Raw genomic sequence first — 21,668 nt, 5'->3', positions numbered from 1 at the left:
TTTGCGCCACCAGTAAGGAAGCTCCACTCCTGAACCCGATGGGGGAATCTGAGCCAAGCCCGCAGGTGCAGAGATGCCAAAGGGGGGGCCATGACCAGACATGGTCAGAACTAATGGAAACCCCACTTCGGATCACACGCCCAGACTACAGCTCAGAGAGCTGCTCGGGTCCAAACTCATCAGATCCTACATGCTCAGGGCAATGGCTGGTGGCAAGGTACAAGATACCATCGATAACAGCCCCCCGACTCAGACACTCCTGGGATCCGAAAACTCTAATACTGGGGGGTCGGATTGGAGAAGGAGTTATTGGAGTGAAAAAAGAGAGCAAGTCCCCCACACTCCAGAGTGAGAGGGGGCTGGGAAGACTCCCATCTGGATTTGGGTGCGAATAAATCTTATTTTGTCCATCTCTGTTTCACTCAAACTTCTGGTGGAGTGTGACAAAGTAGCCATGGATGCCAACATAAAGGTCGATGCACCGGCACCCTGGAAGAAGGTCTAGCCTCCTCTGGCTCCGGTGAGAACCTCGGCAACAGGAACAGAGAAGTATTAGGCCTGGAAACAGCCTGGAGTTTCTCGGGAGGCTGGGGACCTCTTCCTGGCTTTGTCTTTATCCTTTCTCAGCATCTCCCCTTCAACAGGCCTCTGAACAGGAGGATGAGTCCCGGCCTGGAAGGCGGAAGAGGCCGCCGTGACTGCAGCATTAGTAGCAGGGACAGTCACCCCCAAAGCAGACAACAGTCCCTTCATCACCAGCTTGGCCTTGCGATCTTTCAAGGCCCGCGGGTTAAAACCCGCACAAATAGAACAGTCGACAGATGTGTAACCACTAAACATGCCACGCACAGAGTGTGGCCATTCGCTGGGGATAACTTATGGTTACATACTGCGCACTTTTCTAAACACAGGCTTATTCTGCTCAGCCATGCAAAAAAAACAAAGCAGAAGAAAACAGTTACACACCCACCCCCACCCACACCCCCACCCACACACCTATAGGAAAACTAACTTTTTTTTTTGTTCACAACCCAACGCGAGGAAGGGGAGGAAAGGAAAGGGAAACCCTGACCTAATACAAGTAAATTCACTCTTACCCCAAAAGTTGTGAGAAAAACACTAAATCAAGCACCGTACCTGGAGCTCAGAGACCACAATGCTAGGCAAAGCCACGGCAAACGAGATCTGAGGGAAGGAAGGAGCTGGAGAGGTACTATGGGCAAGGGGAGGAGCTTGGAGCTCGGATCAGATGCTGGTGATCTGCCATTTTGGATCCAATACAGATCCGTATTCCCACATGTTGAAGAGCAAATGAAGTAAACTACTTCAGATCAAGGCTATGAGTGGCTCACAGTATAAATAAGTACTCAAAACCTGAATATCTCTACAAAGATCAGCTACAATGAAAGGTTTAAATAATTCACAGTGACATCAGAACTCAAAACATATGAAATACTTATAACAACACTGAAGGACAAGCTCAGACAAATAAAAATATCTAAACCAAGCTTCACTACATTCCTGCCTGTATCCAAGAGAGTTACCAATCCCTATATAACACAGCAAGGCAGATGATGTGGCGAATGGTGGTTCTTGTTGTCAGGCCCAAGACAGAATACAGAATGCTAAGTCTCACAAATACCTCTCAAAACAATATCTAAAATATTTCTGGCAGAGCTTGCAGAATGACAATTTCTGGTGGTCTGATTTTTAGTTCTCATGCAAACCCCCACTGGTCGCAGCTGGCAGTATTTAGCACCTACCCGTAAAACACACACAAGGGCTTTTTCTCAGATCTTCAGCAGGTGCTGGAAGTCATAAAACAATTGCATACCTCCACGCTTCCACAGCAGTAATTAGTTCACCCCAAAGATAATACAGAAAGCTTCCTAGTACAGTCTCTCTGGCTGCACTGGAACCTGTGAGATATCTTGGCCTAGCCTATAAAGTGATTTAATTTCAGATATTTTTCTAAAGTTTGCTGGACTCTGTTAAACACACACACAGTTACAATAGTGCATGTACATTTCTCTTCTCCCCAGTAAGGCACACTGTGGATACATTTCCAAACAAGCATTTTAGAAATACCTTTTCAAACACAAATCAGTTAGATATCCACATGACATGCAGTTAATACATTTGTAACAAGCATCTTATATAAATCAATTTGATATTCACAAATAATTTACAAAATTCCAGCTAGTTGTGCTGGCGGTACCTCCTTTCGTCACAGAAACAAAGACAAAGGGAAGGCTGAAAGGGTTAAGGTGGACAGAAACCCGATTAACACAGAAAGGAAAGGAAAACTACAATAGCAAGAGTCAGGGTAGGAAAGAATAGAGATAAGAAACCAAACACTAGCTACACTCACTCTGGATAGAGAATCAAACACCAGATTAGCTCTGGAAAGAATAGAGATAAGAAACCAAACGTTAGCTAACTCACACTCTGGATAGAGAATCAAACACCAGATTAGCTCTGGAGCAACGAAACCTTGAAGCTTGCTCTACGAGCGGCAAACGAGATCTGAGATAGACTGGGGGAATGAAGCATTGTGGGTAGGATGGGAGAAGCTTGAGCTTCAATTCTTCAGCTTGGAAAATGGCAGAGTTGGATCAGAGACCCACAGGTTGAGGAAGAATAACCGTGACATCTGATCAAAAGTTTGACAGAAAAAAAGGGGTGTGAAGCTTTAGAGGAAAGGTGGCTTTTAAAGAATAAAATATCTGAACAGCAAAAGGATTTTTTTTTTTGTCATGACTCAAGTTTTAACTCAAGCAAACTGAAGCACAGCAATGAAGATTTGCAGAAATAGGGTAAAACTGATGCAGGATGGAAGACTTGCAAGCAGTCTAGGAAATTTTTATTTTCACAGCAGTCCCAACAAATCTGGCATCTATCCTGTTAAGTAGGAAGGATTACCTAACAGACCACACAATTTGTATGCACATAGAGACAGAATTTCCACACAGTTTCTTTCAATTCAACAAAGGCCCATATAATGTATGCAAGAATTTTCACAGGAGATAAATAAGACAAGTAGCAGTTTTGCAGGCTCCTACCAGAAGGATGAGACCTTTAACTGCAAATCCAGTGACCCAGGAAAATAAAACTGAGTGCAGAAGAAATATAGTGAATATTCAAGACTCGCTCTTCTAAATGATGAATCATTTCTGTGTGTGTGGGGGGGGGGGGCACCCTCACTCCAGCTACTCACACTTCCATAACCGTATCTCACACTAGGGAAATATTTATTCTTTTGGCATCTATGCAGCTAACAGCCTCTGCTTTGGGAAACTGCAACCTCAGATTTTGCGTGCATCACTCATACAAGTCAGGCTATTCAGAAGATAACAATTCCACTTCTGAATTTCAACAAGAAGTCACTACAGTATTATGAACTAGGATCACAGCTCAAAGCCCGTAAAAGTCCAAAGTGCTAAGTAGACAAAAACACCTGTGGGGTAAGTCCTTAGTTTCCGTAATCAGAACACTCCAATATTAGATCCATTATGGTGAATATTCAATTACTTTTTTCATTCCCAGTCCATTATGTCCAGAAAATAGGCTGCAAACTGAGAAAAGAAAAAAACATTTCTGTGAATTAAACTTTTTATTTACACACTGTATCTAAAAATCAGATACATAAATCAATTTACAGTTATTTTCAAAAATGTGCAAGAATTACTATATTCTTTTTACAAACCAAATATTTAAAAATTCAACAGACTTTGGATAACTTATTTGATGATGTATCTGTATAAACGTGGTACACACAGCTTTTAGAAGATATTCAAAAATTTGTAAACTACAAAAATCTACACTGCCATATGATTTTGTGGCACTCCTAATACCATCAAATGTATTTGGTTTATATGCAGTCCATTCAAAAGCACCAAACAGCCAGACTGGGTGCAAAAATAACTACCTGTGAATGTGTGCATCTTCCAAACCTCTATACACACTTATAAAAAGGCAAGGAACACAAATGTCATGAGACTAACAGACTACAGTCTGCATTAAAAAAATCTCAATCTCATTTTGCTATAAAATAAGAGTCATACATCCCAATTTTAACACATAAAGCAGCCATTTTATAAGGGTGATAATTCAGTGTATGTGCATTTCAGGAATACAAATGTGTATCCCAACATGTAAAGGCTTGCTTTTAGTGTTCTGTCCCACTACACTTCTGAAAGTCCTGTAGTGAAAGGCCTGTGGTAGCTTAGTATTTGAAAACATGGTGTAGTCAAGTACTCAAGTTTTTGTAACTTTAGTTATCCCAAAACAAGACAAAATGAGAACTTCATGTTCTCAACATTTAAAAGCAGCACACATGTTCAACAAGGAATAATGTTGCATTAAAAATAAATATTATATATATATATATATATATATATATATATATATATATATATATATATATATATATATATAAAAGGAATTTAGCTTACTCTCAAAAGGAGTAGTTTGCTCACAAGGTGTGCCATTTGGCAGTTAAGTATTACAGGCAACGTAAACTTAAGAGTACATTCCCCCACAGTACAAATCATAATGATTACAAATATGGCATCCTAAAGTTTCAAAAATACCTGGACACAATTTTATGATTCTGAAGCAATGCAGGGCACACATGTTCCCTATGAGAATCGAACACTTTCAGGTAAACAAGTTTGAGAATTTGTGGTCGCTAACTTGAAGTACTGAAATACATCTTACAGCCAGAACAACAGAGAGAAGACTTCCTAATCAGAATGCAAATGCTTTTCCAGACTGTTCTTTTAGCAGAGTATTTTTCATGTATGTTTGACTTTAAATTCTTATAAAAAAAAAAACTATAAAAAAATCAGACTTTTTAAACAATTTACTGTATTATCCACAAGTCTTTCTTAATACACATTTTAGGAATGCATTGTTTTAGGAACACAATTCTGCCGATCTGCCACTCACTCTGATGTGTTCTGAGGCACCTAAATCAAGTCAGAACTAACAATTTTGGCAGAAACTCCAAGCATCAGAAGAGCTGCTTAGGAAATGTTGAAAAGCCAAAGTAGAAAATGCACTGTAAAAATGTTAACAGCTATGTTTTGTAGTTTATAAAAGAGAGGTTTTAATTTTAAGTGGTGTGCTTTAACAATTTCTAGACTAACGAATGCATACTAATGTACAAAGTGTGAAAGTCGGTTCAGTCATACTTAAGGCTGACCTGTAGCCCAGGAAAAGGTAATCAACTTGTAAACACAGAGCATTCATCTGCAGAATGGGTTTCATGGCCAGACAAGCAAGAAATTACAAGATTTAAATTCTCAAATGGGCCTTAAGCTAGGGACCAACAGCTGACACTGCTGGATAATAAAGAACAGCAGCATACGGTGTAATGGCATTATTTCTCCAAGCTATCCTTTGTAAAATTTTTGATTTTATGGTAATTCATGGAGGATTACAGCAGTCAGTAATGCTAGACAGAGTTTCATACTAGTGTTCAGAAAATGCAAACTGATGCAATACTCATTTTTCTATTAACTTACGCGAACAGCAATATTTAAAAACGGTCTCCGATCTTGATGCTTTGTTCCTCCAGAATTTGCCCAGAAGTCATGAGCAAAAAAACTGGAGAACTGCTAAGTGCTTTACTGGCTTTCAACATTCCCCCCCCCTCCCCATTTGTTTTTCCTCAACTAGTACTGCATGCAGCAGATAAAGCTCCATGCACTACAAAGAACTATGATGGATTACCAATTATAACCTTTTATCATACTGCCCAGACATATGCTCCCATAATCACCTCTCAAGCGTTTTCAAGGTGAATTTCTGTGCAACCATTTCTTAAACACACAACCCTATTAAGATAGGAGATGCCATCATAGTCCTTAGCATCTCAGAGAAAAAGACTAGAAATGCCTTTAACAAGTCTTGCAAATATTCACAGATATGAAAGCAGTCTACAACATAGAAATGGTCATAAGATGGACTTTAATGGACACACAACTTAGCTGCAAATATAGCAGCTATGACAAATCTAGCATCAAAAAAGGTGCAGTGGGAAAGGCAATCTGGATGTTATCCATGCAAAAAAAAAATTATCTGAATACAGCTTTCAAGTAAATGCCATTAGTTGGAATCCAAGAACAGAAACGGACCTTTAAGTCGTAGTAAATCTGGCTACAGCTGGAATACAGGAGCAAAATTATTCTGGAGAGGAAACTTCCAAAAATATAACCTAGGATCTTTCAGGCTAATGTAGTAAAAGCAGAATGAGCTCTGGCCTTTTAATTCCGAATTTCACCATGTAAGCAATGACTAGGACTTCATTAAAAAAAGTTCCCAATTTTATCAATAATCCACTTCAAGAAAGCATGCACCTGCTGCACAATTCAATCTGAACTGAGCAGAACTGTATTAACTGACAGAAAATGAAGAGTTCTAGAATGCTCAGACCTTTGAACAAAGGCTTGAACACATAGCCTGTGTATCTGAAGCTCAAACAGGGTGTTGGTGCTATGATGTACATCTGACGCCCTCTGATACGGGCCAGCACAAGAGTTGCCTACATTCACAAAGCTTCATGTCCTCCACTGAACATTCAAAGTACCACAATAGTGGTAATTTTACTAGCTAATGCACAGGCTTCGGACAGCTTACAAATTAACATTTTTATAAGGTGAACTTCCTCATTCCTAGACAGAAGACATTCAGCAGGCGGACTGCAGTAAGGATGAGAGAACAAGAGGCTCAGCTTCAAGCCTGGAAACATAAATCAGAGGTGATAGAGGAGACGGACAGGGGAGGATGGCAGCAGCAGATGCTGGCACTGGCACAAATATCCTGCTACAATGTCAATATCTTAAAGGGGAAGGGAAATTGGCAGCATGTAGCAGTAGGGGAACAGGGATGTACTTTGCTTTGCAAAGCCACCTCCCAGCACGGCAGCCTTTATAGGGAATGGATATGGATGCAAACTGACATTCAGTGGGAAAAAGGTGTAGTAAAGCCTTAATGTCCGTGACTGTGGGGGGGATTCATGTTTAAAAAATTTGATGGCCATATTAATCATGGTTTCTGCTACTATCTTCAAGAAATGACTGATGGGCAGGAGACTGTGTGCACGTGGGGGGGGGGGGGGTAAAAAGTACTTTCCTAAAACAGATTACAATGACAGCATACACTATTTCAAGATGGGCATCTCTACAAACTACAAAACAGCAAAATCCAGACTAGATCAGCACTAAAGAATTCCAAAGTAAGAAACGGGATGTACTGTTGTAAGGCCTCTTTAAACGACAAACACCTTGGTGACAACAAAGTGGTTCTTAAATCCTGAAATCATTAGGTACTGAAGGTGCAACCCACAAAGAGCAAATACACACTGTTCATAAATACCATACAGCAACAAGTGTATACCATGTCAGGAAATAAGAACATGGCACAGTGGGACCACTTGCAACAAAAAGGGTGATTGTGTGGAAGAAGGGACTAACTGCAAAACAGGACTGTTTGAAACAAAATGATCCAAAAAAGTGAAACAAAATGATCCAAAAAAGAATGCAGAGATTTTGACCACAGCAGTTCTATAACACAGGTATTCTTACAATGTCCAGTAAGAGGAGTCTCAGGTGATGGATCCCTAAACTAGTGAAAACCTGTATAAACTGGGAGGTGTGAAAGAGGATTATGAATACCCTCCCTCAAGATGTTCTATGACTTCCTGGGATGGGATTACCAAACATAATCAACAGGAGCAACGTAGTGAATCTCCTGTAAGAGGGTAAATCTGAGCCATCCTACCCTGTGCAGACATTCAACAGTAAAAAGGAAGAGAGAGCCAAATAGAAGTAATCATTGACTTACGCCCCCTCTACACACTCTCTCTCTCTCAAAACAATGGACTTGGAAAAAGCAGGCATTTTTTTTCCACAAAAGGCACAAAAAGACACATCCGGCCACTGCAGAGGGACAGTACAGTTGTGTACACTTACCATAAATGTAGATGTTATAGAGTGTATTCACTGCTGCAGTCATCACTCTTGGGTTATCTGCCTGCAGGTAGCCCTCAGTCGGCCTGAATACCAGAGACTTAGTATTTCTGCGTTGGATGCTGTCGCTCCAGGACTGTCGTCAGGGGGTATAAAAAACAGGCAGCTGACGCCATTACATCAGTTTTTCTTGCCCCATATGTCAGGAGCCCCCCCAAATAGGAAGCTAGGTTATGGTGGGGAAAACACCACCAGTAAAATGTAAATACCAATACCACAGAAGGGGTTAGTAATAGCCAGATAGGAGAGAGAGAAAGAGAGAAATCCAGGGGGCTGCAGGGAGGGAAACCAGGACTGCAACAGTGAATACACTCCAATATCTACATTTATGGTAAGTGTACACAACTGTTCTATGTTCTTAGTTTTTCACTGTTGCAGTCATCATATTGGGGTGAATTCCTAAAGGTGAAGATGGGTGGAGACAGTCAAAAGAGTTAGGGCTGGCTAGTATGCCTTGCAAGACTGCTGCAGCAAATCCTGCCCTGGATTTGGAAAAGAAAGAGAGGCAAGGTGGTAATGCTTGTTGAAGGTGTGTACAGAACTCCAGGTAGCAGCCTCCAGGATGTCCCTGGTAGGGACTCCCCTGAAAAATGCTGTAGAGGTAGAGGTTGCCTTAGTGGAATGTGTTCTTACCCCCTGAGGGGTTGGTTTCCAATGGTGCTTTGTAGCAGAACTGGATGCAGTGTGCTATCAATTTGGAAATGGTTTTGAAATGGCCTTGCCCTCTGCCCCTGTTGCAAAGCTGACTAGTAGCTGGTCAGATTTTCTGAAGGGCTTAGTCCTACCAAGGTAGAATCTGAGCTGTCTGTGCACGTCCAAGGAGTGCAGGATCCTTTCCCCTTAGGTTGGCAAATGGATGGACTGACAGAGCCACACTGGACACCACTTTAGGCATAAAGGAAGGGTTTAGTCCTGAGGGAAATCTTGTCCGCATGGAAAATAATGAAGGGTTCCACAGCCATCATTGCTTGTAGCTAGACACTTTTCTAGCTGAAATAATGGCTAGAAGCAAGGCTGTTTTCCAAGAAAGGAATTTTAACTCTGCTGATGCAGCAGGTTCAAAAGGGGGGGGGGTGAGATTTTCCAGTACAAAGTTAAGGTCCCAAGCAGGGGTGGATGCTCTCCTTGGTGGCTTTAAGTTGTTTGCCCCTCTCAGGAACTCTGATAAGGGGGTGCAAGAAGAGAGGTGGCTCAGTGTTGTAATGAGTAAAAATGGCATGTATCTTAATGGAGGAGAAGGACAGGCCTTTGTGGAGTAGACCTGCTAAGTAATCCAGGGTAAGAGGCAGAGAGGGCAGTGTTGTGTCCTCTCCTTTAGATTGAATTCATGAGCAGAACCTTTTCCACTTATCAGCATAGGATTTTCTTGTACTGGGTCTTCTGCCTTTGAAGAATGAAGTCCAGCACCTGTTTGCTTAAGGTCGCTGGGGGAGAATTCAAGGAATAAGCCAGGCTGCAAGATTTAGGCCGGAGCAAGACTTTGGAATTCCGGCCGACTGCGGGACCGCCTGACAACAGGATAACCCAAGTGTAATGACTGCAGCAGGGTAACACGAATATCTTGTCCCTCCTGCTGACAGAGGAGGGTTGGATTCTGGTGTAGGTGACAGTGGCACCGATGTCAGGCTGCACTGGAGTGGGCACCAGTGCTGGTGTGATCAGTCTGGGGCAATCAGAATTTTCCTTGGTCTGTCCTGTTTTATCTCGAGTAATACTCTTGAAAGAAGGGGCAGAGGAGGAAAGGCATAGATTGAGAGATTTACCTACTGAAAAGATAGAGCATTCACTTTCCAGGCCAAGCTGTGAGGATTCCTGGTGCACAATGTACTGAGCTGGTGGTTGTAGGGGAGGCAAAGAGCTCCACCTCCGGGGTCCCCATTTCTGGATCAGAAGGTTGAAGGTGCTGTGCTCCAATTGCCACTTGTGTAGGTCTAGGAGATTTCTGCTTAAGTCATCTGCCAGGAAGGTTTGTTTGCCTGGCAGGAATTGAGCTTGCAGATGGACTTGAATGCCCAAGGCCGTGTTCCACAGAGCCATGGCTAGCCTGCAGAGTGGGTAGGAATGGGTTCTCCCCTGCTTGCTGATGTACCACAAACGTGGTGTCCGTTTTTACTAGCAGTCGTCCTGGAAAGATTAGGGATCTGAAAGCTGTCAGGGAATTCTGTACAGCTAGCATCTCTTTTTGGTTGATGTGCAGATGAATTTGACTTGGGCTCCAGTGGCCCTGAATACATATTCCATCCATGTGTGCCCCCCAGGCATAGTCTGAGGAGTCTGTGGTAAGGGTCTGGGCGGCTTGGGGTTGAATAAATGGCAGTCCCTTGTTGTGGCTGCATGCTTCTGCCCACCAGAGGAACTCTGTCCTTAAGACAGGATATGATAGGAATGACTGTTTCCAGGTCCTGAGAATGTTGGCACCAAAGACTTAAGTACCACTGGAGTTTCCTCATATGCAGCCTTGCATATGGAATCAGAAGTATACATGAGGCCATGAACCCTAGGACTTGCAGTATTTTTCTTGCAGATAGCTGGGTTCTGGTGGCCACTTGTTTGTAGTAGTTTGTCAGACTTGTTTTTCTAAGGTGAGGAATGCCATCTGGGAAGTTGTGTCCAAGGTTGCTCCCAGGAATACAATCTTTTGACTGGGTGCCAGTTTTGATTTATTTTTGTTAATGGTATACCCCAAGGAGGTGAGAACGTTTTTCACAAATGTCAGGTGCTGCAGCAGCAATTCCTGGCTGTCCGCCTGAATCAGGCAGTCATCCAAGTACGGGTAAATTTGGATATTTCTGGGTGCAGTAGAGAAGCCAAAGGAAGTGCAGAGAACACAATGCATAGACCCTGTCCTGAAATGTAGATACTGCCTGCATGATTCCCTTATGGGGATATGCAAATGGGCTTCTTTTACGTCTAGGGTGACTAACCAGGCATCCTTGGCTAGCATAGGAAGAAGCTGTTACAGTATAAGCATTTTGAATTTTGGTACCACCGGGAGGGTGTTGAGAATGGAAAGGTCCAGGATTGGGCACCAAAAGTCCTCTTTCCTGGGTACCAGGAAGAGTCTGGAGTAGAATCCTTAACCCCTGTTCTACTGGAACCAGTTGAATAGCTCTGATATTGAGAAGGGAAAGTACTTGGTTTTGAGCCTCTGCCCACTGGTTTGGATTAAGGTCTGGAAACCTTTTTGGCGTGGACAGTGAATGGAAATAAAACTTGTACCCCTGGGATACAATGTTGAGGACTCACCGGTCCTGAGTGGTGGACATCCAGTTTTTTGCAGGAAGGGCAGGTTTTCCTCCTAAGGGGACAAGCAATTGGGCAGGTCTGGGGAGTGGAGTAAAGAAGTCATTGTGAGCTTTTTCCATAAGGATGTGGCTTACCACTCCCTGCTTTACAGGTGGGAGCACTCCATTGCTTAGATCTCTGGATACCCTGAGACTGAAGTCTGGGTGGTCTGTTTCCCTGGGTCTGGTTTGAGAAGGTCTGGAGGAGGCTGGAAAGGACTAATGTTTGGAAGGGCAATGCCTACGGAATCTAGGGGGTTGCACTTGTAAAAATCCTTTAACAGTCTGCATAGACTTGGCTTTTTCGTCCTTTTTAAGAATCTCTTCTGCTTTGGGGCCAAACAGTTCTTATTCAAAGGAGCGTCTAGTAACTTTGATTTAACATGGTCTGGCAAGGTCTGCTCCTTCAGCCAAACAGGTCTTCCCAGTACAGAGCTGCTGACAGCTGCCCGGCAAGATGCTTTTAGGGTGTCAAAGCCACACTGCAAAGTATGCTTGCTGACTTGGCTTGCAGAGTGCATAAGCTCCTGCAATTCCTTATTTTCTGCACAGTCTGAAAAGGTTGCCACATTTTGTTTAATAAGTTCCATAATATGTTGCTGGTACTTTAGCATGTGAAACTGGCAATTCAATGCCCTAATAGCAAGAGTTGCAGAGGTATATACCCTTCTTACCCCATCTGTCCAAAGCTCTGGAATCCCTGTTCGAAGGCTGTAGTAACCTTGATACCTTTAGGCCCCTGGAAAATGATCTCTGGGTCAGCAGTATGATTCTTGAAAAGAACTGAGTGTCAGGTACTCTGTAGTACTTGTACGGTTTCCAAGGGGCAGGAGGCAAAATGTCAGGAGTAAGACTGGATTCCATAAAAACATCCACAACATCCAGGACAGGGGGTATTGCCAAGGGCCTGTGTTGAGGCAGCTCTAGAAATTCTCAGTCTTTTTTTGGACCGAGGATAGTCTTGGCCTTCCCAGTGGAAATGCTCTCATAAGGTATGCAAGGTTTCACCAAAAGAAAAATCCTCTGGAGGGGAGAGGGAATTGATTCTTCTGCATCCAAATCCTCATACGCAGATAAGGGCATGTCTTCATAAATCAGAAATTTCAGTCTCATCGGCCTCCTGGTCTGCAGAAGCTGAAGGGGACTGGACTCTTGTCTCTTAGCAGGGGAAGGCTGACTTCCGCTAATCAGTGTAATAAGGTCTTCAGCCATTCTAAGCATTTGTTTTTCTGGCATGGGAGCAGGTGCATGCGCTTTGGTCTGTTTTCTAGGTGTAGTGCGCACTCTGGGCCCAAGAAACTCGGTAGTTTTGGTTAAAAAAGAAGTCACCCGTTTGAGTCAAACATCGGTTGAGCTAATAACTAACTGCCTCAGAAGCCGGTGCCTGCTCAGCGGCTCCGGACCCATCCAAGGTAGAGACATCCACAGGTTCCATAGTCAATGAAGAGTCTCGCTGCATACCGGACTCAGAATGGGTCTCAGTAGAGGGCTGCGAATCCACTGAAGAGGGCATCAGGGGCTGTGAAAGCGCCTCACTGAGTACTGGTGGACTGGCGACTAGCTTAACGAAAGCATCGTCGGCAGTTTTGGACCCATGCGGTCTGTCTATCTTTACATTTTTTTGGAATATCGGTAGTCGGATGGCTTACTAAAGCCATTTCAGAATACGGAGATCAAGCGAGAAAGAATTTAGTGACAAAGAAAGCCCGACAACGAATGGTTCGGGCGTTAAATAAGGCACAAAACCGACAGCGAGGGACGTTGTGGTGTGGGCCTGAACAGGTGACTCAGTAAGAATGAAAATCTCTGCGAGGTATTTGCTTTCCACAGACAAGACAATTATCTTTTTCTGACATTGGTTACAGCAAGAAAAAAGGATCCCCAACAGGGTACTTAGCTTTAGAAGACTTCAGGATTATTTTCTGCTTAGGGCTCCTCGGCAAGAAAGACTAATGTAATGGCGTTGGCTGCCTGTTTTCATACCTCTGACCACCTGTCAGTCCTGGGGCGACAGTATCCGACGCAGAAATACTTAGTCTCTGGCATTCAGGCAGACTGAGGGCTACCTGCAGGCAGATAACCCAAGTGTGATGACTGCAACAGTGAAACACGAAGAACATCTACAAACTTGATATTTTATTCCCATCTGGAAAAAGTTTATCCATAGAGTTTTAACTCAGGAACACCCAAGCACTAATCGCGTTGTCTACTCTGTCTGCTTTACCTTACTTAAGCCTACAAGGTCTTGAAAGCAGACCATGCTTTACTTTTGTTTCAGTGTAGCTTAATTGTATTGAATTTGCAGTATTCTATGCTACGGTTAAGCAATTTAAATAAAAAAAAATGATTTCAACTGTGTGTGTACTTTTTTGTACTGTCCCTAAGTAAGGCCTGCACCATATTCCTAATCTCAAAAATAAAATTAAAAGGTACAAAAGTTTAAATTTTGGCATTTTTGCTGCTTGCTTCATGGTCACAGATGTTTTTCACTAGCTGAGGACAGGGAATACCAAACATTACCATGAAGCTCTAAGGCCTGGGTAAAAAAAAGATGCCCAGAATGTTACATGTGGTCCACAGGAACTGCAGCATTGTTAAAAGGTCAGTGCTGAGCAATATCCACAAACCATTGTGATATCCACAGGCAAGAATCTCACAGGAATACACACATGAATAAACCATTTACCTGTAAAAGTCAGGACCCCTTTAATTAAGGTTTCCACCACTACCTGCCCTGTAACCCACACCACAAAAAACAGCATTAGACAGCTCCCTTGGACATCACACATGCTGTATGGGCCCTAGCAGTGACTTGGAAGCATGTGTGTGATGGACTTCAGCAATATCCCCCTCATGCAAAAGTAGTCAATGAAACCCTCAAAACAAGCATACTTTATACACCCCGACAGACACACACAGACGCACACAGACATAGGTGTATGCGAGTGCGTACATATGTGCAAACGTGTATGTATACATATACACATGTATGCCAGTATGTATACATATACGCGTGTGACAAACGCACAAAACTAACCATAAATATATATAATTTAGTGTCGTATGCCTAATCTGAGAAGTGGTCAGGCTAAGAGTCACTAACAAAAACAGGTAATGAACAAAGTACAATTTTGATTCAGTACTTTGATATTGACAACCTGACTACAATTACTGCCATAACTTGCTATAAACACTCATCATAAAATAGGGCACACTCCAATTTACTATGCAATGCCTTGGACTTTACATTATCAGCAGATACCACATACAAAAATACAGTTTGGTACAGTTGCCATAAATGCAGAGGAATGTCTTCATTGTTGCAGTAGCAAATCCTTGGGATTTCTTTCTGGTGAAGCACCTGGCTGGCCCAAATAATCCCATGTAGCTAGAGATCCATTTAAAACTGTTTGCTTGTTATCAGGTTTACCTAGTTTATTAGGTGCAAGCCCACAAAAGCTGATATGACCTGAGATTTTTAGATCTTTCCAGATATCTGAGCAGCCTCTGAATGTCTAGGGAATGACATTCTCTCACCTGTATTTGGAGGGTTTGGAAAGAAGACAGGGAGATTAGCAGTCTGATTTAAGGAGATTTCAGTAACCATCTTGGGCATAAAGGTGAGATTAGCCCTCAGAGAAAGTATCCGAATTAAGTCTATGCTCGATTTATATACATATTAAAGCCTGCAGTTCTGATATTCTAGAAGCTAAAGTGATAACTTGGAAAACTTGCATTCTTGGTGGCTGGGGGGGGGGACAACTTCTCCAGAACAAAACTAAGGTCCCAGGAGGAACAAGAAACTTCCTGGGTGGCCCAAGGTAGATGCCTGTAAGGAACAACTTCATGACTGGTTGAGAAAACAGGAAACTTAAAGGCAAGGCAGAGGTGAAGCACAAAGTTGGTGGATGTGTACGAGATTCGAGTTTCTAGCCTCTTAAATAGACAAGCTGTCCTTGTTGAATAACTTTGAAGGAGATATCCATCCAGGATTCAAACTTCAGGGTGGTCAGTTGAGGTATGGTATGCACCTTGTTCCTAATCAAAAGATTTACCTCCTGTGGAAGCAAATATGGCTCTTGTGTACTTATGTTGTTCAACAGGAGAAACCAAAGCTGCACTAGCCAAAAGCTGCTTTCAGGATTGCTCTCAACCCTTCCTCACTGACCTTGACAGAGAGGCCCGTACGAGTCATGGCTGCTCCTAGCTGGACCCCTAAGGTCGGTGTCCACGAGGCCTTCGTCCATTGTCACCTTGCCATCTTGTGTTCTCTGAGATTTCTCTCCCTAGTCCTCCTTCTCTAGATGGCATGTGAGGCAGGAAAGAACCAGAGCTTTGTAGGATAATTCCTACTAAATCTCAGTGGCTTTGCCTGCAGAACATTAAACACCAGTTTTTTTTAAAGGACAATAATGGGATCCTTTTATTAAATACTCAACTTCTCTTTTCTCCCCATTTACTGTCCCTGCTACGATTAAACACCTTACTGTATTGCGGTGGTTTCACTTTCAAAAAACTTTTGTCCCACCCTTGCTGCAGTCTCCAATTCACTGATGTCATCAAGGCCACTGAATACAGGTAGTTTTCTGGCCATTCCCCTCCCCAAACTGACATCACCACTACTGTCCTAAAAACCCACTCATGCTGTGATGTCACGGCTCCCTGGTCCTTCCCCTACCCATACAGAAAGTAAATGCTAGAACAAGGAAGCATTACAAGTCTCCTGCTGTGAGCTGTCAATCACTGCGTGTACCAGCTCAAATTTGACAGCTAGGGAAGTTAGGTGTGAAGGGGGATGACAGATGGGACATGAGTCAAAGTAATACAGGCTTGACAAAATACTGCAGTTTAGCCATTCTAGAAAGAAGCAGTAGTAAAAAGCACTTTGAAAGTCTGTTCTGTGGCATTTGCACAGTTTCTGTTTTAATTAGTCATTGAACAGCATGAAACGGTACTTAAAACTGGCTGAAAGACCATGTATGCATGTAAAATCCATGCAGTAACAGAAGCTTTAAGAAGAAAGAATTTATTTTTTTTTTTAATGAGAAGCACTGCATTGTTTAGTCTGCCTCTAGGTGTCCCACAATCTGGATTACTTCAAGATGCCAAATCCCATGTGGTCACACTCGGAAATTACATATAAAAATATTTAAAAACCTGTATAGTCCCAGAGTGGTATTAAAAATGTAGGAAACACCAAACAATGATGAAATGATGTTTGGAGTCTGTGGGTGCGGTTCTCCTTTAAAAAAAATAATAGCTTAGGCATCGAATCCAAATAAAGTCCTCATCTAGGACTTCTGACTCAACATTCTTTGGAAGACAATGCTCTCAACCAGGTGCATTTTCAAATAACTGACCTTGAAAGCTGCTACTCTGTTAGATACATCCAAACCATCAAAGCCACAGTGCAATGAATGTTTGGCTACTTGCGAAAGTACAGTTGTGTATTACCATAACAGTAGATGTCCTCTTCACTGTTGCAATGGATCTCCTGCCAAAGATAGCCCAATATCCAGCCAGCATACAAATGCCTTCAGCTCTTACAAGTGCCGTATATCATACGCATGTTCCCCGTGCAAAATGGCGAGGGGTAAAGGTGACGTATGAATGCAAACACTCGGAACTGAAAAAATACAAGAACGAACAGATAACCCTCCGGGACAAAAAGGAAGATTTGCCTCCACAAGGAAAAATAAAGGGAGGAAGGGCCCCTCTGCCAGGTAGGCAATCAGAACACAGGGCAAGAGCCAGGCTTAGGGGGGGGGGGGGTGAATACTGCAACAGTGAAGAGGACATCTACTGTTATGTTATGATTTTACACAACTGTATTACGTCCTTCCTTAGGCGAAGAATACTAAACAGTGATATGGGAGAGTACAAGAACTCAATGATGAAGCCGGGAGAGTACAAGAACTCAAGAGGAAGCCTGGAGAGGAAGGCACAGAGGAACCCTCCACAAACCTATACAGAATACCGCTGGCAAAGCTTGCTCTAGCTCCTGAAATGGCATCCAACTTGTAATGTTTAGTGAAAGTATGGACAAAGGACCAAGTCGCACCATCCAGGACAGAATTGGTGGACACTAGAGGAGGCAACTGCCCTAGTAGACTGTACCTTTACAGATGAGGAAAGACATTCACTATGAAAAGAACAGAAGGAAATGTCCTTAAAAATCCTTGGAGATGATTTGCTTAGAAACAGCCAAACCCAAAGTCCTAGGATGAAAAACAAAAAGCTGCTCAGATTTGCAAATAAGTTACTTTTATCAAAACATATCTGAGCTGTCTATACAAAGATAAACAACTGTCTATACAAAGCCAGGATGTGAAGAACCTTCTCAATGGCAGACTGTAGAGAAGCAAAAAAGGAAGGAATAAGAAAAGACTTATAGGGCAACTCAATCACTTTGGGCAGAAAACTACTGTGAAGAGAAACCCTGTCGCTATGAAATGCCAAAAAGGAGGAATAGCCATGACTATCTGAAGTTCAGAAACTCTCTTGGCAGAGCCAAAACAGAAGCCTTCCAAGCACAATATTGTAAGGAAGCTGAAGAAAAAGCCTCAAAATGAACCACAACCAATTTTTCAAGCACAAAGCTAAGGTCCCAGGAAGGGGAAATAGATTTTCTGGGGGCCTTGTATGAAGGACACCTTTAAGAAACTGTTTGACCTCAAACCCAGAAGCAAAGGAGGAGTCATGGGCAGACAAATAGAGACGGTTGATAGGTGAGCTTTAACTGAAGAATATGCCAACACAGCATGGAGCAGACCACACAACAGAAAGAACCAGAGGAACCTCCATAGATATGGGGATTCAAATGGCAAGAGGCACCAGACAGAAAATCTCTTCCATTTGGATGTATAGGATTTTCTGGAAGTGGGTTTCCTGGCCTCCTGTAGAAACCGAAGCACATCCTCAAAAAGAAGGTGCTGGAAAGGGATCAAAACCATACCACCCAGTGTCAGTTAACCACACTGCAGACATAACCTCCACTGTGATGAAAAGCTTTAAGAAGCTGGTCAAGAAAGCAACATCTAAGCTACCTGCTGATCTTAACCCACTGCAGTTTGCTTACTGTGCAAACTGCTCTACTGCGGATGCCATAGCACTGGCATTTATCATTAGACCATCTAGAAAGTAAAAACAGCTACGTGAGGTTACTAATTTACTTCAGCTCTGCTTTTAATACAGTCATCCCTATACAACTGGTAAGGAAGCGGTTTCAAATAGGCATCAACACACCACTTTGTAATAAGATTCTGCATTTTGTCACTGAGAGACCTCAAAAAGTGTTGGTAGGGAATAATTCTTCGGATAGCATCACTCTGAATACTAGAGTTCCTCAAGGCCGTATACCACATTCCTTGCTGTTCTCACCCTGCTAACACACGACTGCACAGAGAGGTACAACACTAACCACATCAAGTTTGTGCATACCACAGTGGTAGGCCTCATCAGCAATGATGAAACAGCGCACAGGACTGAGGTATAACAACTGATTACCTGGCGTGACAGTAACAACTTGGTGTTAAACGTGAACAAAACAAACTAAACTGTAGACTACAGGAAAAACTGCAAGGAACATTCTCCTCTAACCATCAATGGAGAAACATTTGACAGAGTAGCATAAAGGTTTTGGGGGTGCATATTGAGGAGGACTTGTCCTGGTTTATACAAATGCCATCAGAGAAGTTTGAGGACAGCAAACATACCATCAACAGTTCTCAGAGCCTTCTTCAGGGGTACAACAGAAAGCATCCTGACAAACACCCTCACAGTGCGGTACAGAAACTGCTCTACCTCTGAGCGCAAGGCTCTCAAGAGAGTGGTGAAGGCAGCTGAGAGGATCATTCAAGACCACCCTACCAGCCATCTATGACCTGCACATGTCCAGATGTCTAGGCAGGGCCAAAGGAATTAAGGACAGCAGCCACCCTGCTCACAGACTGTTCACATACCTATCTGGCAAGCGTGTACATAGCATAAGGTGTAGAACTAAGATTCAGAAACAGCTTTTTCCCCACAGGCCATCAGATTGCTGAACTCTGGCAACAATCATGCTCCATGCCAACCATCTTGGCAATCAGTTCAATGTGTAAGATGGTCTCAAATTGTGCAGTAACTTGACTGCCTGTCTCAATCCAATATTTGTACAATACTCAGTAAGTCGAATATACAGTAGTTATATATGTATTAATGTCTTGTTGTATTAAGTCTGTGTAATATCTGTGCATTTGAGTCTAGAGATACGGAATTTTGTTCAGTTTTTGCACTGGTGTGATTCTGAATGACAGCTGACGGACCTGAAGAGTGGACAGGAAGATGGACAAGAAATCTATTGTCCTGTACAAGAAAATCTACCCAGTGAGGTAACTTGGGTTAACTGCCCCCAGCCAAGTGAGAGAGAAGAGGGAATCAATGCTGTCTGGGCCAAAAGGGAGTCAAGATTTTGAGAGTCCTGCCTGATTTTCTACAGAACTCCTGAAAACAGAAGGAGGGATGGGAAAGCATATAAGAACCTCTCCTTCCAAAGAAAAAGATGGGGCATCCACTTTGAATCCCAAGTCCTTTGACTTGAAACAGAACAGAGGAACTACCTGCTCAGACTGGAGAACAGATCTACCCAAGGAATACCCCACTGATGGGCAATGTCCAAGAACACATCTGCAGCATCCATTCATGAAAGTGTTCTGGACCCACTCAGAGTCTGCCACTAGATTGTGCTATGAAGGAATGTAAAACTGCTTGAAAAAAAAGGCACTTGATACCAGATAGCTAGATTCCAGACCTGAAGAGCTAATCTGCAAAAACAACAATACCTTGTGTACCCCTACTTGCTGATAAAGCCCATTACTGTGACAAAACTAAGGTGCCCAAGAGGAAAGAATGAAAAGCTTAACAGAGCCTCTGTCCCTTTTACAACAATATGATGCAACCTCAGATGAGGAGGCCAAAAACTTAGGGGATTCCCTGGTTTGGCACCTATGTCTCTACTGCAAACAGGTAACCTGCAAATGGTTCACCTCCCAGGCCCATACTTAAACATATCAAGGGTATCAAAACTATGCATGGCTAAGCTTAAAAAGGCCCTTGTGGTTGTTAACCTAGTAAACCCCTATGAGCCTATGAACAAGAGGCAACTCACCTAGTCTGAGGAATTATTGGAAAGTTCCTGCATGGGAACTGGAGCTTGAAAAGGAAGCCCTGGCTTTAGAGAGTTGATGAATCTACCACTGAAGCTCAGCTTGAGACAAGAAAAGGAACAGGCAACTGCCAAGGCATGGCAATGATCAAGCCACACAATTTGAGGTACCACTGAAATTTCCTCATATGGAGCCTGGCCTAGAGGGGAGCATAGGAATGGTGGAAGCCACAAATCCCTGGCCCATGAGAAATTCCCTGGCCATGACAGGAGACTGGAAAAAGGTACAGCCTTGGGGGCAGGAAGAAATGTCAGCATGGTAATTGTCTGAAGCCTGCATTCAAGGAAAACATGAATCTGGGAAGGCATCAGAACGGATTTCTGCAGGTTTATGACCAACCTCGGACTGTATAAAAAATGAGTGGTTAATTGGAGATCCTGTAACAGACTGCTGAGAGAAGCAGTTTGAATAAGCAGATGTAGATAGGGAAAAATATGCATACCCTGAAGCCTGCATAAAGCAATGACTGGAGAGAGGTGTTTGGTGAATACCCCTGGAGCAGTGGAAAGGCCCAAAGGGCAAAGCAGAGAACTAAGAATTAAAGGAACAGGGAAACTTAAAAAAAATCCTGAACAGAGGATTAATGGAGGTGTGTAGGTATGTATCCTTGAAATCCAGAGACACCAGAAAGGCATGAGGGAAGCAGAAGAATGTCAGAAGGGTCAACATTAAAAACAGGGATCTTGAGAAAGGTGCTGATCAAAGACTGATCCAAGATTGGTCTTAATGTACCCCCCCTTTCAGAGAAGCAAAAAAATTCAGAGTAAAACCCCTTCTCCACCGGAGTGGGTGGGGGACAGGGATGGGTGAATGACGCCCTGGATCCAATGGAGACTGCAGAACCTCTTAGAAAAGAGGAATCTGTTCTCTGGGAGGTTGAGAAATGTCTGAAAAAGGGAGGCAGGGACTTCCAAACCATAAAATATCCCTGACGGATAAATCAACATAATCCAAGAATCTCCAGGTGATCCTATGTCAAGTTCGAAGAGATAATGATATACGGACAGAGAGACCTAGCAGAGGGGATGAGAAGGCCAAACAGAACCAGGCTTATCCTAAAAAAGTTTTGGAGAGGAATGAATCTGAGTACACTTAGCAGGAGGAACACTTCTTGTCTACAAACAAAGGCAGACTTGGACAGACAG

The 21,668-nt window shown here is 43.0% G+C and overlaps 1 protein-coding gene across 1 annotated transcript in view; it reads right to left on the bottom strand.

Annotated features, from left to right (window-relative positions):
• Nucleotides 1–2,545: 2,545 nt before the first annotated feature.
• Nucleotides 2,546–21,668, bottom strand: part of SOCS6 (suppressor of cytokine signaling 6) — a 193,822-nt gene continuing 174,699 nt past the window's right edge. Inside the window, exon 3 of the mRNA XM_044067145.1 lies at nt 2,546–3,575. Coding sequence (XP_043923080.1) covers nt 3,511–3,575 — 65 coding nt within the window. The 3' untranslated portion in view covers nt 2,546–3,510. The remainder of the gene's footprint in view (nt 3,576–21,668) is intronic.

The sequence above is a fragment of the Protopterus annectens genome, chromosome 3.part1, assembly GCF_019279795.1.
Source record: "Protopterus annectens isolate FY-2018-M chromosome 3.part1, PAN1.0, whole genome shotgun sequence".
Taxonomy (NCBI): Eukaryota; Metazoa; Chordata; order Ceratodontiformes; family Protopteridae; genus Protopterus; species Protopterus annectens.
The sequence above is the reverse complement of the archived record's forward strand: the minus strand, read 5'-3'. Positions and strand labels throughout refer to the sequence as shown.